Source organism: Zonotrichia leucophrys, chromosome 1, assembly GCF_028769735.1.
Source record: "Zonotrichia leucophrys gambelii isolate GWCS_2022_RI chromosome 1, RI_Zleu_2.0, whole genome shotgun sequence".
NCBI classification, from domain to species: Eukaryota; Metazoa; Chordata; class Aves; order Passeriformes; family Passerellidae; genus Zonotrichia; species Zonotrichia leucophrys.
In genome coordinates, this window is record NC_088169.1 from 100,198,000 (window position 1) to 100,214,610 (window position 16,611).

At 36.1% G+C, this 16,611-nt stretch overlaps 1 protein-coding gene across 20 annotated transcripts in view; it reads left to right on the plus strand.

The window, feature by feature from the left end:
- Nucleotides 1–16,611, plus strand: part of ABI3BP (ABI family member 3 binding protein) — a 173,591-nt gene that overhangs the window by 136,105 nt on the left and 20,875 nt on the right. For 17 of the 20 annotated variants that reach the window (XM_064725451.1, XM_064725461.1, XM_064725363.1 and 14 more), the window contains 8 exons: nucleotides 660–734; nucleotides 1,214–1,288; nucleotides 2,407–2,472; nucleotides 2,802–2,876; nucleotides 7,752–7,847; nucleotides 11,949–12,059; nucleotides 14,856–14,939; nucleotides 16,382–16,450. In XM_064725451.1, coding sequence (XP_064581521.1) covers nucleotides 660–734; nucleotides 1,214–1,288; nucleotides 2,407–2,472; nucleotides 2,802–2,876; nucleotides 7,752–7,847; nucleotides 11,949–12,059; nucleotides 14,856–14,939; nucleotides 16,382–16,450 — 651 coding nt within the window. The remainder of the gene's footprint in view (nucleotides 1–659; nucleotides 735–1,213; nucleotides 1,289–2,406; nucleotides 2,473–2,801; nucleotides 2,877–7,751; nucleotides 7,848–11,948; nucleotides 12,060–14,855; nucleotides 14,940–16,381; nucleotides 16,451–16,611) is intronic. The other 3 variants (XM_064725402.1, XM_064725505.1, XM_064725522.1) reach the window with 1 other exon arrangement.

The following is a 16,611-nucleotide window of genomic DNA, read 5'->3' on the forward strand; positions in this document are numbered from 1 at the left end:
TTTTGCCTTTTAAAAATCATTATAAAATGTATATATAAAGTCTAAATCATTATAAAGGTGCATTTGCAAAACAAGCTACCGGTAGGAAAAACTGTAAATAAATGTTTACTGTGAAGTATAAATGGCACCTTTCAGCAACTGAGTAAGTAGGTTATTTTCCTGTTTCCACATTTTTACCTTATTTCTTATTTTTTTACCTTATTTTACCTTATATTCTTATTTATTGAAAGACAAAGAGTCATGTAGTGTGTGCCTCTGCCTGCCAGTCTGTCCTTTTCATCCAGCAACTTAGAGACCTTTCAATTAATTCATTCAAACTTGAGTGAGGTCTGAAAAATAAATACATTACTCATAGCTTCTAGAAATTTTTGAGAAATATAAATTAATCAACAAGTATGAGAAAGGCCAAAGACTGTCAGAACTCCAGGTTTAGGGCAAGTGTTCTGAAGTTAGTGGGGGCCCAGCAGAATGCTTGCACTGTCTGCTTGTCAGCATGAAAATACATCCAGACTAATCAGAATGTGCCTGTCTCATGTCTGTTCAAATTGTCCTAGCAGATGTGCAGATAGGATTTTAGGAAACAATGGAGAGACAGATCCTTCATGAAATCCAGCTTCTTTAATTTGCCTTCTCACAGAACAATGGTTTATTTTTTATAGCTCCAAGGGCAACACACCTGGGATCAATTAACCTTGTAACAGTTCATGTTGTTGATGGGTCCAAAATAACTTTGGGTAATGAGAATATTGCATCAGTTTATTTTTCATCAATCTTTACTTTCTCTGCTTTTGCTATATGGCTAAACCTACACTTTAATCAACAGAAATACTTTCATATATCTTTGTCATGTTCATTTGTTAGTTACAGTCCAATGCATGTACAAAATGTTGCTGGTTTTAATTTTCCAGCCATTTTTCTTATTCATGTGATTCTTTATAGAAATAAGTGCTACATATACAAGGCTGAGGAGTCACATAAAAAGGCATTGCCTTATTATCTTTTCTGGTTTTGTCTGACTTACTAATGATATATATCTTACCAGACTTGAAAAGTCTTTTACATGTATAAAAGCATGATTTTCAGCCAGATTTCTAGCCCTGACTCTTTTGTTTATGATTTGCACAGACAGTTTGAATTTCCTTTCCATCTGTGATATCTTATGTTTAAAAGGAAACCATTTACATTTGCTAAGCAGCAATATGTCCATTTTCAGTTCCCAATGAAACATACCACATTTCACCCAGGCCCAAAATTGGACAAGCAACTGAAATTCCTTGGTTTGATACAGGTAATTTTTTTAAGATTTTCTTAAGTTGTGGTATTGAGAGTCTGTAGATCTTAAGTAAAATTAGTACAGTTTAATGTTTAATGATCTGTTTATTATTAACTTTAAAACTGTTTCAAATACATAATATGAAAATTTATTCTTCTCCTTATCAAATATTTTAGTTTTGTTGCTCTGAAAATGGGATTTGCACAGTATTGCCTCAAATACTGAAGATTATGTGAAGTTTTTAAACACTATTAGAGCTGTGTATTGGATGCTCATATGTACATAGTGTTGCAAACATCGATGTAACCGAGTTCCAACTTTTTCTTACAAAATCAAAATCTGTAAAACTTCCCCAATCTAAATGTTAAAAATGAGCAATGTGTTCTGGCCTGTATTTTCTCTGATGCTTTGGAGAGGCTGGATTAAGGGTTATGGGTCGAACATTTATTTGTCTTGACTATCAAATAACCAGCTCTACTTTAAAAAACCTGATTTACTGACGTTGCTAATTGGGCACAAGATAACAGTGACTATTGCTTGTGCTTTCAGCTTCCACAGATCCCATAACATCTAGAGTATCAAAATTATTTTGCAAGTGAAAGGCAACAATAAAAAAGGTTGAGGGCTTCTGATTTCAGCCTTGCTGATGACACTGTTCTGCAGCTGCCCTGCACAGTGTCTGCATTGAATGCTCCCAGTTGTTTTCTCAGCAATATTTTAATGTTTCATAGTTTTATCTAAGTCTTTGGTTTGGGGGGGTTCAGTTCGGTGTTTTATTTTGAGGTTTTTTGTTTGTTTGTTTTTTACAGAACCTAATTAAATGTCTTAAGGCCATGGATACCTTGCAGAGCTAACTCTGTATCCATATACAGTTGGGTAACTGGCTGTAAATATTTTACATCTTTTTCCTAAACCTACATATGAATGTAACTGGTCAGACTGCATGATGGAGCCATCTGGCCACTAAAGAAACTAGCATTTTCCACATGCATTTTGGATTAGAACTCATAGAACTCTCATGTGTCCATTTTGCTGTATCACATTGGTGCATGGACCTTTTTGTCTGGCAAATTGCACTGCACTGTCCCTGTTCTGTTACACACAGCATTGAAACAGGACCTTATTTCTTTTAGCACCTCATAAAACTCGTCTCACTTCTGCAAGACCGCAGCCTACGGATAAACCACAGACCAGACCTGGTAATAATTGTTTATTCAGTCTGGGATGGGGAGGAGATTAAATAGTTAATTAATTTTATCTATTCTTAGTGGAATTTTAAGTATTGCTGGGAGGGAAAAAGGGGGATATTTTTCAATCAATTAATAATTCTAGTGGTAAAGCATTTCCAAATCAGAAAAAAAAGAAAAAAGAAATTAAACCAAAACTATGTGTGTCATCACAGCAGATGTTACTTCTTCTCTAGTGTGGAATTCTTGGCATCACATAGAAATCTGTTGGGTACCCCTCTCATGGAAATTCTTTCTTTTTTCCTTCTTTTTCCTTTTCTTCTTTTTAAACTCTCTCACAGCTTTTAGTAGAACCACACTACCGCCACTCAGAACAAGAGCACCTGGACTGCCAAAGTGGATTATGCCAACAGCAGGTAGAGTTCTGGGTTTTGGGGTGGGTTTTTTTAATTTATCAATAAAAGACTGGAATGTGATTTGCCCAACTCTTGAGCCCTGCAAAATATCTCACTGTGTTTTATTCTAGAATAAATTTAATTCTTCAGAGTGCATGTGTTTCTACTGATCTTGTCATACAATTCCTGAGGGTGACTATGAAATTATATTGGCACTCAGTCTGTGTAAATTTACAGGTTTATTACTGTGTGGCTACTCTTTACTAATGTTTTCTAGATGTCAGATCCGCAATAAATACTGGAAAATGCTTCATTGGAAAAGATCACCCATTTGTTTGAGTCCAAGTCAGGAGGCTTGGTAGGGAAGCCTTAAAGCCAAGTATCTCTCTAGTTACTGCCTGTGCCCATGGTGTGTTCACATCAGACCTGCTCACACTCAGACCATGCAGTGTTTGGACTGTGCAGTATTCATGCCTGGATACTTCAGCACCACAAAATTCCATGTTGGTGGATGGCAGACGACAGTGAGAGCTTCAATTTACACATCCTTAACCAAAAGATAGCAAATGTCCCTAACCACAAAGATTTATTAGAAATTTATGTCTGCTTGGGGGAAAAATAATTTATCTTTTTTTCAGTTGGACTTGATTTTTCCATCCAATCAACATAATATTTTCAGTGTTAATTCATAATGAATCCATTTTTTTTTCATGTCATAGAGCATTGATTTATTACATCGATACAAATAGCATTGGGAATTTATTTTTTATACAACGATTGGTTAATGAAATATATATTTTAAACAATGCAAGTTTAAAATAATAAATAAATAAATAAATAATGTACATATTCAAGGCAAATGTTTAGATGACCACCCACTAAAAGTTCTATTGTCCCATACTATTGCTGGCTCCTGTTACTATCTCGATGCTAGCTAGATTAGGATAGCCTGAGGGACATTCCATCTATTCTAAAAATTTTTGCCTGTGTAATGTTTCTTTCTGCAATATTTGGCAATTTAATACCTGTTGCTGATCATAGAATGCCTTGAGCAACTCATTCCTGTACATTTTCACAAGCCCGCCATGTTGTTAGAAATGGTAACATTTCTAACATTCTAAAAATTCAGCAGAGATGGTTGTATATTTAAATTGAATTAAATTTAACCTGTTTAGAGTATGGCATACATTTCTGTATTACATATGGAGTGAATGCCTTCACTAGAGGTACAAGTTCTTTGACCTTTCATGGTCCTTCTGGTAAATTAAATAAGGCCATCAAATTCCAGGACATCAGAGCCAGTTAAAGCATTAATTGCCTGATTTCAGTAGTTGTGGGTTAAAAAGGTTTTGTTGCTAACTAGCACTGGAAATTACCTTATAGAAGTGAGCTTTCTTATGTTTGATTACTGGAATAGGAGAGTGCACTCAGGTCTCCAGGAATGATCACATTATGAAATTATGCACAAACACACAATTACATTACAGAGCACATTGAGCTTTTATCTTCTCCCCTGTAGTCATAACCTCAGCAGAGGTATTGGTAGGTTATTAAAAACACCAGCAAAAATTAATACATGCTAATTAAATCAGTAGTATAAACATAATAGTAGTAAACTGCTACATGGAGTTTTATGTGTTAATGCTGGTTTAAGTTGCTAAAGTATTGTTTTAAGCAATCACATTGTGAGTGGCCCTCTTAGTGTGCCCATCATTTGTTACTATTTCCATGTCTTTATGGTAGTGCCTGTTGCCAGGAAGAGCTAGAGTTTCATTGTGGTACATGGTGTCAGAAGTCACCACAAAACTATTAATTACTGGGCACGCTATGTGTACTCACTGGTAAATAAGTACCTTCTTTTAGAATTCTCCTGAAAACCAGTAGTGGTTTCCACTGCCAAATTAAATAAGTACATTTTTTCTCTAAGTTAAAGAAACATTCTGTAGATATCTCTTAGCTAAATTTTGGTGCTGCCAATTAAGCCCTTTAAGTCAAAGTATCCAAAATACCAAAGGCCTTTGTTATCTCCTGCCCACTTCTTTGTACCTCCAACCCCACTGCCACAACAGCTCATTGACACATTTTCATTCTTTTCTATGGTTGGCTTATCAAAATCCTGAACTTTTGACCTAAGATGATCAGAATTTTTAAGTGGGCTGTTAGGAATATCCTCTCTATGTGTAACAATATGTTTTCAGACTTACCTTTAGACATTTCATCACTTATTCTTGGATATTCCGTTATTTGGACACCAGTTTGGATCTTTTAATTCCTTGCTGGACTGGCACTGCTGTTGATTGTACTCCATTTCTTGCTCCTGACTGGGCTTGTTAGCCTCAGTGCAAAGATGTTTCACCCCATGCAGGGAGGGTTGGCAGCTGCAGGTGATAAGCAGTGGAATTTGTTTTTTCCAGCACCAGCACATGGGGTTGTGGCTGGTTTCCTGGCAGGCTTCTCAGGCTCGGGGCCAGCTGCAGTGCCAGGTGGTAAACTGCACTGCGGAAAAGAGCCAGGGATTGCTTCCTCATGGCTGGCATTCCTTTTAGGTTTTTGTCATGTTTTAGCCATTTTCTCTAGAATGCCATTTCATTCAGATGGCTTTTCATGTTGGTGTATGTAACTTACCTTACTGGGTTGCTTTTTAATTTAATCCTAACCATGTAAATACTGCTCCTGATCTACTGAGCTTTCTGACAAATGTCAGCAAACAAACTTTGAGCAACATTTCTATTTCCCTTGTGAAAGGGAGGCATACATGGTTTTCATTAAAATGACCATTAACTTTTTGTTCTGTTTTCTTTTTATTTTTTAAACTGTGTGTGTATGGCCAAGTTCCAGAGGAACTCAAGTATAAAGGTATTTCAGTTTATTTTATCAAGGGGGCTTTTTTCATTATTTCCCTTTAAATGATCCACCCTCCTAATAGTATTCCTACAATTAAAGACATCAGAACTAGGAGAGGTTGCTTTAAGGTGTTCCAGACCCCGTGAGTCTTACCAGGAAAAAATATAGAATTAAAAGAAGACACAAAGACATACGCAAGTAATAGGTCTATTCTAAATTCTGGCTAAAAGTTTGGGTGAGTGTGATAAGTGCTTTTAATAAGCAAGTTACATTAGGTAGAGTTAGGCAAATGCTACAACAAATACAGCAAACTTTGGTTATGCAGGTACCTCTGTGAAAACACAAACTTTTATGTAACTTGAAATACTCAAAATAGGAGATTTTGTCAGCTTGAAGGTATTGTGGTTTGAAACTTTTACTTATTTTTCATTACTGCTTTACCGATGTCAGAACAGCAGTGCATATTTCTGAAAAGAAAACAAAATTACTTCTTCCAACTAGAACATGTGCAATATTTTGGTTGTTCTCAGCTGACATAACTCAGAAAAGATTATGAATCTAAATTAGATTCTAAGAAGCAGAATAGAGATTGGTTTTCTGTAGAGACTGTAGCATGCACAAATAATTTAGACTTGTAATACACACTTGGGTGATTTACTGTGAAAAAGTCAATGTGCAACCACATTTTGTTGATATGTTCACTTAAAGGTGAGCTGAGGAACTAAACTTGCTCTAACTATACCTCATGATGTACAAGATTATTTTTATTCTTTTTAAGGCTGGTGCTGGTCTTCTCATGCCTTTTCTTCCTTGAACAGCATTCACATGAAACATTGATTATCACTCTGGTGCTTTGTATAGCTGAAGATTTAATTAATCTTTTTAATTACCTGAAGAAAAATTGCAATTATATAAAACCATATGATGTGTTCAAATATTTTAGACACAGGGACCAGGTCACCTGTGTCCATTTCCCAGCTTTCTGCAAGTCTTACTCCCAGCTTACTTTAATCTTCAGTAAATTATTTATCATGTATGGACTATGGATTTGTAATGAATATGCAACAAAATGGTCAAATAGTAAAGTAATTGAAAAATTTTCTGCTTCATACCACTAAAATACTAGTGAAATATCAAAATAAATTGAGGTCCAGATTATAAATCTATGAAATCTTTAGCTGAAATGATTAGATCATGTTGGAACAGGGTTGGAATTTGATAATTAAAGTAATATTGGGATTTATTTTTTTTTAAATATGACAAACTTTAGGGTTTTTTTGTCTTACATTCTTAGCAAGGATGCAGGAGGGTTTTCCCACAAACATGATGACGTTGCAATGCATCTTCTTGCTTTCCTGTATTTACAGTCTTATAAAGCAAATATACTTACTTTATGTAGAGACAGGATATTAGCTTACTATTCTGGCTGTCCTGTAAATACCAGCATGTGACACAGTTGTTCTGCACCAGGAGTTGTGTTGATCTTTTAATGCCACTTACTTTTTTAAAAATGGGTTTATATAACTTTTAAGTAGGACTTTCTCTTATATGCAGACTGGATATTGTGTATACTTTGTCTCCTGTACTCCAAACATGGTGAATAATTTGGTCCAGAATTGCTCTAACCATTTAATATGAAGGATGACCAGAGATCATATAATGGGGAGAAGGAGAACTTTGCCCTTTGTAAGAATCAATGGACATTTTACTCCTTACACTGAAAAACTGGAATGTTCTCTCAACTCATTTTTCCACAAAAAATCTTGGTTTAGCTCATCTGTTACCTATTCATCTTATTAATTTTCTCTTTCCAAATATATTTTATTTGAGGAATGTTTAAAATTAAAGTGAAGACTTTGTAGAACCAGGTCACTTTCCACTTACCTGAATAAGAAGATAATGGATATCACCAAGTTATCAGTAAAAACACAGATGAGACTTGTGTTGGTTTTGCATGTGATATCACCTGAGTTTGAACATATTCAATATACAAATATACCATTACTTGGTGCCACACTGTAGATTCTTATTTCTTTTTTTTTATTTTCACAGATGACTTTTATACACCTGAGGCTACTGCCAGACCAATTGACATAGATGTCAAAAGACCTCCAGAATATGTTGACACCTGGCAAAGGCCAATTCCTGGTAAGGTTAATAAAAGTAAACAATAGAGCAATTTTTAACAGTTGTTATTAACAATAAAAACACCGCCTTTTCTGCACACAAAGCACCTCCACTGAGAAGAAAAAATAATTCATAATCATCCTCATCAATACACATTCTTGTGGCTTCAGGATTCTACTAAAAGAGATAAAAATAATAATAATTTATAGCCACAGCATAGTCATTTACATATGCTTAGTCACTACATATGGTTGAACTTCACCACCAGAGCTGTATCCTTATGATCTAACAGCTACAATACTGTAAGCGCTGATTTTTTTAATGCTAATATTTTCCACATAGCAAAGGAGAATCAGGTAAAAGCAGAACCAACTTGTACTCCCACGTATGAGGAAGTTTCATTGAATATTGGGATTGTTGGGAAAATTAGAACGTTAGGCTTGAAGGAAAATAAAAATGTAGAGTAAATCAAGTTACAGGGTTTTTTACATATATAATACAAGACTTGTAAAGTTTACTCTTCTGGCAAGTCTTGCAATTGTGTTTTCAAAACAATCAAAATATTTTAACTGAAACATACATACAACAGGTAAGTACCCTGATGTGTAAAGAATTTCTCTGTTTCATAAGCATAATCAAGCACAAAATTTGCTTTAGCTGTGGTTTTTTCTGACATAGAAACTAACTGAAAATGAAATATTTTGTTTTACTCTTGGATTTACTACTCAGCTGCAGATATTCTTTTTAGGTAGCTTCTTCTTCTTTGAGAACAGGTTACTGGATTTTAAAACACCATTTTATAAACTGCTGCGTGTTCCTAATCTCCGTTGCATTTCCTTTGCACCTAATTTACCTCTACAAATATAAGAGCCTATCTTGATGGCCAGGTTCTGATGTTTTATCATTTTTTAGTTTATTCAGTCTGACCACTGTACTTTGCAAAGATTAAATCTAGTCTGATGTACTATCAGTAGCAGCTGAAGGCAAAGTGTAAACTCAAAACAAGGTTGATACTCTGCACTTTTTGTTACTGAATGTCAGGCAGTGGTGTTTCCTTAAGTAAATCCAACTTGTGATTTGCAGAGACTTAAAGGTTTTTTATGCACATAGATTTGAGGAGACATTAAGACCAACTTTTACTTGTTTGATGACATCTGATGTCTAAAGTTAAGCTTTTAGAGCTTTGAGATCAGTCAGTACCTTGAACTGTAGTCATAAAAGGCAGTTTGGTATGGTTGTGAAATTAGCTACTACTGTTTCATAATTTTCTTGTATAACTGGAGTCTCATCTCTCTTCATGTGGCCTTAACATGTATATCAAAATTCATGGAATTGTAAAATGGTTTGGGTAAGAAGGAACGCTTAAAGATCAAAGAGTTCCACCCCACCTGCCTTGGGAGGGACACCTCCCACCAAACCAGGCTGCTCCAAGCCCCATCCAACCTGGCCTTGAACAGTGCCAGGGATGGGGCAGCCACAATTTCTCTGGGCAACCTATTCCAGTGCCTCACCACCCTCACAGTAAAGAATTTCTTCCTAAAATCTAATCTAAACCAACTCTTCCAGTATATATTAATATCTAATATAAATCTACCCTTTAAACAGTTTAAAACTGTCTCTCCTTGTCTCCTACCACTGTTAGAAACCATTTCTCTCACAAGCCCTCTTGAAGTACTGCAGGTTGCACTAAAGTCTCTCTGGTGCCTTCTCTTCTCTTCACTAAACAACCCCAACTCTCTGGGTTTCTTCATAGCTGAAGAGCTCCAGCTCTCTGATGGATTTTGTGGCCCTTCCATGGACTTGTTCTAACAGGTCTGTGTTGTTGTTTTACTGGAGACCCCAAAGTTGGATGCAGCACTGCAGCAGAGGGGTAGAATCATCTCCCCTGCCCTGCTGGCCGCACTCCTTCTGGTGCAGCCCAGGATACAAATGGCTTTCTGGGCTGGAAGCCCACATTGCTGGTTTGTCTCTAGTTTTTCATGTATAATACAAGGCTTGTAAGGTTTACTCTTATTCACCCATATCCTCAAGTCCATACCTGCAGGGCACGGCTGTTTATAATCTCTCATCTAGCCAGCACTGAGACTGGTGATTGCACCCAATCCAGGAGCTGGATTTTGTGCTTGGCCATGATGGACTTCAGGAGGTTTGCATTGGCCACTGCTCAACCTGCCAGGGTCATCTGGATGGGATCCTTCCCTCCAATGTCCACTGCACAACCAGCTTGGTGTCATCCACAGAACTGCTGAGGGTGCACCCATTCCCATTGTCTATGCCACCAATAAAGATATCTGCCCTAAGAGGCTGTTCATCCTTCTCTTTCATCAACAGAGTCTTAGTTAAGGACTCCCAGTCCATAAAGAAGCCTAGAGATTATTTAAATAAGGACATTTCACCATGTTGTTGTCATTACAAGAATCTACACTCGTGAAATCCCTAAATTCTGTTGTGCATCCTAGTTTACAAGTTCAGTCTCCACACACTGATAATTAAATTTTGTAACATCATGGACCAGCACCCAAATCATTGTTGGAAGTAGCAGAAGGGAAAAGTAGGAACTCTTGTTTTTCCAGAGTATCTACACTACAGTAGATTCAATTGTGACCCAGTACTCTGAATGCGATGTTTTAGTTTGCCTGCAACTGTTGTAGTTGTGCTGCTCAGAAAATATGATAGAAACCACTGGCAAGTCAATACTTGCACATTTTTACTTCATAAATACTTTGGACAATCCCTTCTGTAATTATGAGCAGGGGGAAAAGTAATGATGAATACTACCATATAGTAATATTTAGGATATGATGACATATATACAAAAATTTATTCTGTTTTTTCTGGCCTTAAGCATATTTTTTTCATCTCCATCTGGAAATTAAGAATTACTATGAAACCTACGAATGCTATTTTCAAAACCACTACATCCTCCTAAATTAGATAGAGCATTATTTTCTGTCTTGATCTGAGCAATTTAAAAAAAAATAAATCCACTGTTTTATAAGTGACTACAAGAGTCCAAAAAGGAAAAGAGAAGAGAGAGACATGGAGATATTCCTGGTTGCATATTGTAATTATTTCCAAAAAAGCTCTCCTAAATGAGCCTTTGGATCTGCTCCCCTCTCGCCCACAGTCTCTCTATTTATAGGGTGAGCCAAGGTCTGATACACAGGACCTGAGGTACCTTATGGAGCCAGTAATTCAGTATCAGGCAACTTGCAGAGTTGTTGACATTGGCAGCCTTATGAGAATTATACTACTCTTGAGGATTTTCTCCTTTTAGGTACAAAAAGGCTTTTGTTACATAAAAGTGTTGCACATATCTCCTGGATTTTCTTAAGGAAAGAAGGGCAAAGGTGAATAGTGGAACAAAAATCTTTGCCTTTCCTTTGCATAATAAAATCCTTCATAATTTTCTGGAAAGTACAGTAAAAGGATTTGTAAGTATGAACTAAGGGGCTTAGGTTTTCCTTTTAGACCTCACTGTCAAAAGAAATTATCAGATAAATGTAATGGGTAGTGGCTGGAGCTGCACATTGAAATAACCAAGTTGGGTGCTTCAGAAATTTCAACAACAGTAATTGTCTTTAGTTGTGTCATTGTATGAGGTGACAGTAACTTGTTTCAGTTTTGAATGACATAGAATAAGGTGTTCCTAATGATAATTTCATTTTCTTATATATTTTGCTTCAAGCTGAGGGTGGCCAGTTGTATTAGTCAGAAAGTACAAGAGGTCAGAAATTTTGTGAGTAGGATACTGAAGATGTTTCCTAGCACGTTGAGGTGGTGTTTGTTGTGTGAAGATGTATCCATTTGAATGCCAAAAATTACTGTCAACAAAAATGAGTAACTACACAGAAAGTGAGTCACTGAAACACTTGTGCAAAATCTCAAAGGAATTACATTTTTTCAGTGTAAACTTTTTTAAAAACTTCATGGCACACAGTTCTGTGAGATTTAAGGCTGAAAATACAACTCAGATCATCTCATAATGTCGCCTTTCCACTTTTGATATTAAATCAGACATGAAACATTACTTCAGAAGTCAGAATAGAACTTCTAGTGTGTTTCTGATTTGATGGAATTTGATGTTAAATAATTAATAATGCTGTCTTGTATGTCATTCAGTGACTCTACCACCTGGCCCTCAGCACCCTCCTATTCCTCCTGCCAGACCTACACCAATGAGAAGGAAACCTCTGCCTCCTAACACCGTCACTGGTAAACCAGGCAGTCCAGGTATTTCAGCCTTTTCAACATAATCATTTATTGTGTGTGAGATAATACTGGCTAGCAGGGAATAGGAGACTTCTATAGCATAGATTTCTTTGATCTGTGATATCTATAGCAACTAGTCTTTTGGAACATACAGGTCTTGTGGTTTTTTTCTTCTTGCAAAAACCTTGTTTCTTTGTTTTTCCCTAACCTAGTTATATCAAAATCACACCTAGTAAGGAAGCTGAAAGCAAAATAGCACACTCCAAGTCATCCTTTAAGATCAACCTTAAGAATGTTTCTTGTCTGCTAATATAATTTTTTTTCGATTTAATGTGCATGTTGGATGGGAGATGTTGACTATTGTGCTTCAATGCCTAGTTATTTGTTAACTGGTTATTTGTTATGGAATTGCTCATATATATATATATATATATGGTACATCCATTAACCACTGCAAAAATGAGCTAATAGGGACCCAGACGACTGACTGCACTGGGAGTCTATTAGATATACTGGGAAGTAGAGCAACTGAGTTGTTTCATGTGCAGAGTTTAGTTTGATTATTGTGCTAAAGTACTCTGGCTTCTCAGTATTGGTTTAAGAGGACATAGAAAATTTCGCCTTTCCTAGTTTATTTTAAGTTAATACTAAAGCAGGTATTCAGTATCCACATGGATGTTCTGGCAGTGGATTCTATATAAGAATCCTTAGGCTAACGTTATTCCACATAGTCATAAACTATCATCTCCTTAAGCTTAACATCATGACAGCTTTTTTCCTCTTCATATTGATCTCTGTAGTTCCTTGGAGGTACAAAGGTCTTTATATATTAGAATATACAGCTATATATGAATATACAGCTCTACTGGGTTTCCTATTGTGGGTTGTTTTGTTGGGGTTTTTTTGTTGGTGTTTTATTTTTTGTTTGTTTGTTTATTTCATGTGGGGCTTTATCTGCTATTAAGGTACTAAAGACCTAAATAATACTTTAGTATTTTGTGTGGCAGATGAGTAGCAAGAATTTCCAGGATGGATGAGACAATGTATATATTTATTCATCAGCAGAGCCAAGATTGAAATACTGTGTCTGTACTCGTTGTTGTTGGGTGGTGTTTCCTTAGTAATAGTTCCCAGAAAACAGAAGATCTCATCAGTCTTAAACCTGATATATTTTCTTTTGCTTGTATTGGGATCTATACTAATTTGCTCCAGTAAGTGTCTAATTAATTTACCAGTGTTTTGAAATTTCAACAAAATTTTCAATTTTTCCTGACAGTGGAGGCCAGGTTATGTGGTAGTCAGTATTTACCATACCTTCCTAGGCTTTCAAGATGGAATAAATTGCTTAAATGATCTGGTTCTTCCTTGTGGGGACAGTAGATTTTCCTTCTTCTGTGTTTCCTGGTGTTTCATCCAGCTTAGTTTTAAACATTGTAATTTTGTTTCTTCTGGTTCCCTGGAGAGAGAGACAGTTCCACTGTACCAACAGGAAAAATTTGCCTAATGTTCTTCTTGGATTTTTCCTGTCAGAATTCTGTCCTATTTCTCATTAACACTGTGATTAATTCCTTACTTGCATCTTTCTAACTCATCCAGTGGATATTATGGAAAGGTTTCTATGCAGACATTAAGTCTCCTGAATGGGTAAAAAGAAATGGAAATGAGAGTTCCAGAAACTTTGTGAAACTGAACTCTAGTGAGAATATTTCAGATTTCCACTTCATTAAGAAAATTAGTGGAAAGTAGGGATTTTTGTTGCCTTAAACTTGGCTCTCCAGAGTTCTGCCTTCAGTTGCCACATTCTGTATCGTATATTATGGGGAAGTAACTACATTATGTAGTCCTTGACTCTTCAGAGTTGAGATTTCACTGTCTTATCATGGTTATCGGGGAGTATCTGCATGTTTTATGAATTTAATTCTTGTCTTTTACAGCCATTATGCAAGAAATCAAGACCTTTACCATGGATTGTTTGCCTCTTAGAAACCTGTTTTCTTTATTAGGTGGTAACAGCTGAAGAATAACAGCAGTGTCACATAATCTGAAATACTTTTTTTTAAATAGTTGTCTAATTATAGGTGATAATATTGTCTCTATCAGTTAGTTTCTGTCCAGACTTATGGAACCTACTACAGAAATTAGTTTAGCAAGAAAACTTTTCTTCTTGAGTGATATAGTGCTATAAATGTTGAAAATGCTGGACTTGACTGCCTTTTCTTTGCTTTCATTTGAGGTATATCTTAATTTCATTTAGTGTAAGCTCCAGTACTGTTCTGTGGTTAAACTCTTAATGCAGACCACAATTAAGGACTTGGTGTTTATCATTAGAAATGTTCCAGCACCACTTATGTCTGTGCTGTATTGAGAGCAGCAATTAATCTTACCTATATTTGAGGGAAGAATCTCCAAGTTTCAGTTGCTGACTTCAGCTATTGTGCCTTGCAACTCAGGAAGAAATGTGCTCTTTCTTCAAGGAACAGCAATGTCAGAGCTGGTCATTTTGCATCCTTTTACCAGTCTGTGTAGGATGGTTCTGTGCATTAAACCAGGTTATATTCTAGACAACTAAAGTCCTCCAAACAACCTCAAAGTAGCAAAGAAATTTCTTACTGGGTTTCAGGATTAGGTTATGTTTGCAACCAGCACAGTTCAGAAGTTTCCTGAATCCAGCTGAGGGATTACTAGGATTTGAATGAAAATACTTGTTTCATGAAGCAGTTGTCACAAACTGAGTTCTCTTAGAAAATGAGAAAGCTGTTTGACTCCTTCAAATGCTGAATGTCTTGTTGCTACAAGTCCCTCCATCTGTCACTGTAGCTAAGCCTGCTGGACCAACACCACCTGTGAGGACAGGAACATTATATAAGACACCAACAGCTTTTGCAACTCCAGAGTACTATGGTAAGCATGTTAAAAACAGTTCTGGTTTCTTCTTTTTTATTTTTTATTTTCTTACTTTTTTTCTTTTCTTTTTTTTTTTTTTATTGTAATTAACATTAAGGTTTCTATTTTTCCTTTGCTTCCCTTCCCTGAACTTTATTGATGCAGTGTATATTTAACATTAAAAGTATTCTGTCTGGAGTGATTCTGATTTCTTTTATGCCTTTGGCTTTTCTGATTTGACTGAGATCTAGCTCGCTTCTTGTCTTGGTAATTGAGAACATGACAAGGCTTCCATCTTCCTAGAAATCCATTCAAGCTTAGCAGGCTTTCAGTACTGCTCTGTGGCCATTTAAAGCTGTGCAGAGATTGGACAAGGCACTTCTTTACCTGGATGTTTCAATTTTCCCAGGACATAAATTCAACATGTTATTTGTCAGTGACTGACAATGCTCATCATAGATGTGATAGTCTCCTTTATTTGATCAAACTGCTACCATTTAAACTGAAAAAATTGTAGTAGTGCAGTCATAGTAGTCAGAGGGTAATTTGCCCTTTATAAAACTGGGAGTTGATTACAAATTCAGAGGTCTTTTCAAGGTGACATACAGTAATGGCTTTGGAGGAGGATGTGCTTAGAATTTTTGGGCCCAAATGTGCAGTTCTTGGTATATTGCCATGAATGGTGCTGCTTCTAATTTTCCTGGATTTATAGTAATACTTAAATTCTTGTCTCCTTACAATGCTCATGAACTCACCGTGACCCACAGTGCCCAGAAAAGCATGCTGGATGCTAGATTTATTTATAAATGCTTCTTGGGAAGGTATTGTGTTTTATCTGTTGAGGTCCATTGTAGTATTTGCATCATGTTCAGTGTAGTGGCTGATTAATACAACATTGTATCATGAATCCTGACTGCTTTAGCACATTTCTGTTCACCACTACATTTGCTTTCAATTCCCTTCAAATTTTGTGGTAGTTGTACACTCTGAAGACAGAAATTTTTTTTATTTCCTTATTGTAATTTTTAGAGAAGTTACTGTGCCAATGTAATAGTTCTATATATCCCAGGAATATCAAAAAAACTCCAAGCTAAACAGCCAGCACAGTGCAAAAACCTCCTTTTTCCATGGCTGACCTTCTTCTTCCTTACCAAAAAATTAAACTAAAGCAAATGCAAGACAATGGTCTAAAAAGTATTTTACATATATTACATTAATTGAATCCAGCTGCAGTCATTAAATCTGTCATTTTGATTATGGCTGGCTGTACTGGCAGGTAAGTACAGGGTTTACACAGCATCACAGAAAAAATACCTAAAATGAAGAGCCAGATCTGCTAGCAAATGTCTACCATTTATCTATTCTTACAATTATTTAAAATGCCAAAGGAACTGTGAAATGATTCACTTCTAACACTTAAACTTTGTATTTATTGCAAATTATAACTGTGTTTTCTACAGTTGATGCAACAGTCTTCAGCTCAAGTCCTACATCAGAAACAGATTCTTCAGGAAAACCAAGGTACCAAGGTAGGATATTCATTGCTATGGTATTTTTATTTCAGGGAGCATGTGAAGTCTGAGCTATCTTGCATCAAATTATCTTATTTAGTTATTCAAAAGCCAACATTTTATTTGATTCTGTGTCACTTTAGTGGCAGATGTAAGAGCTGCAGTAGAAACCAGCATTT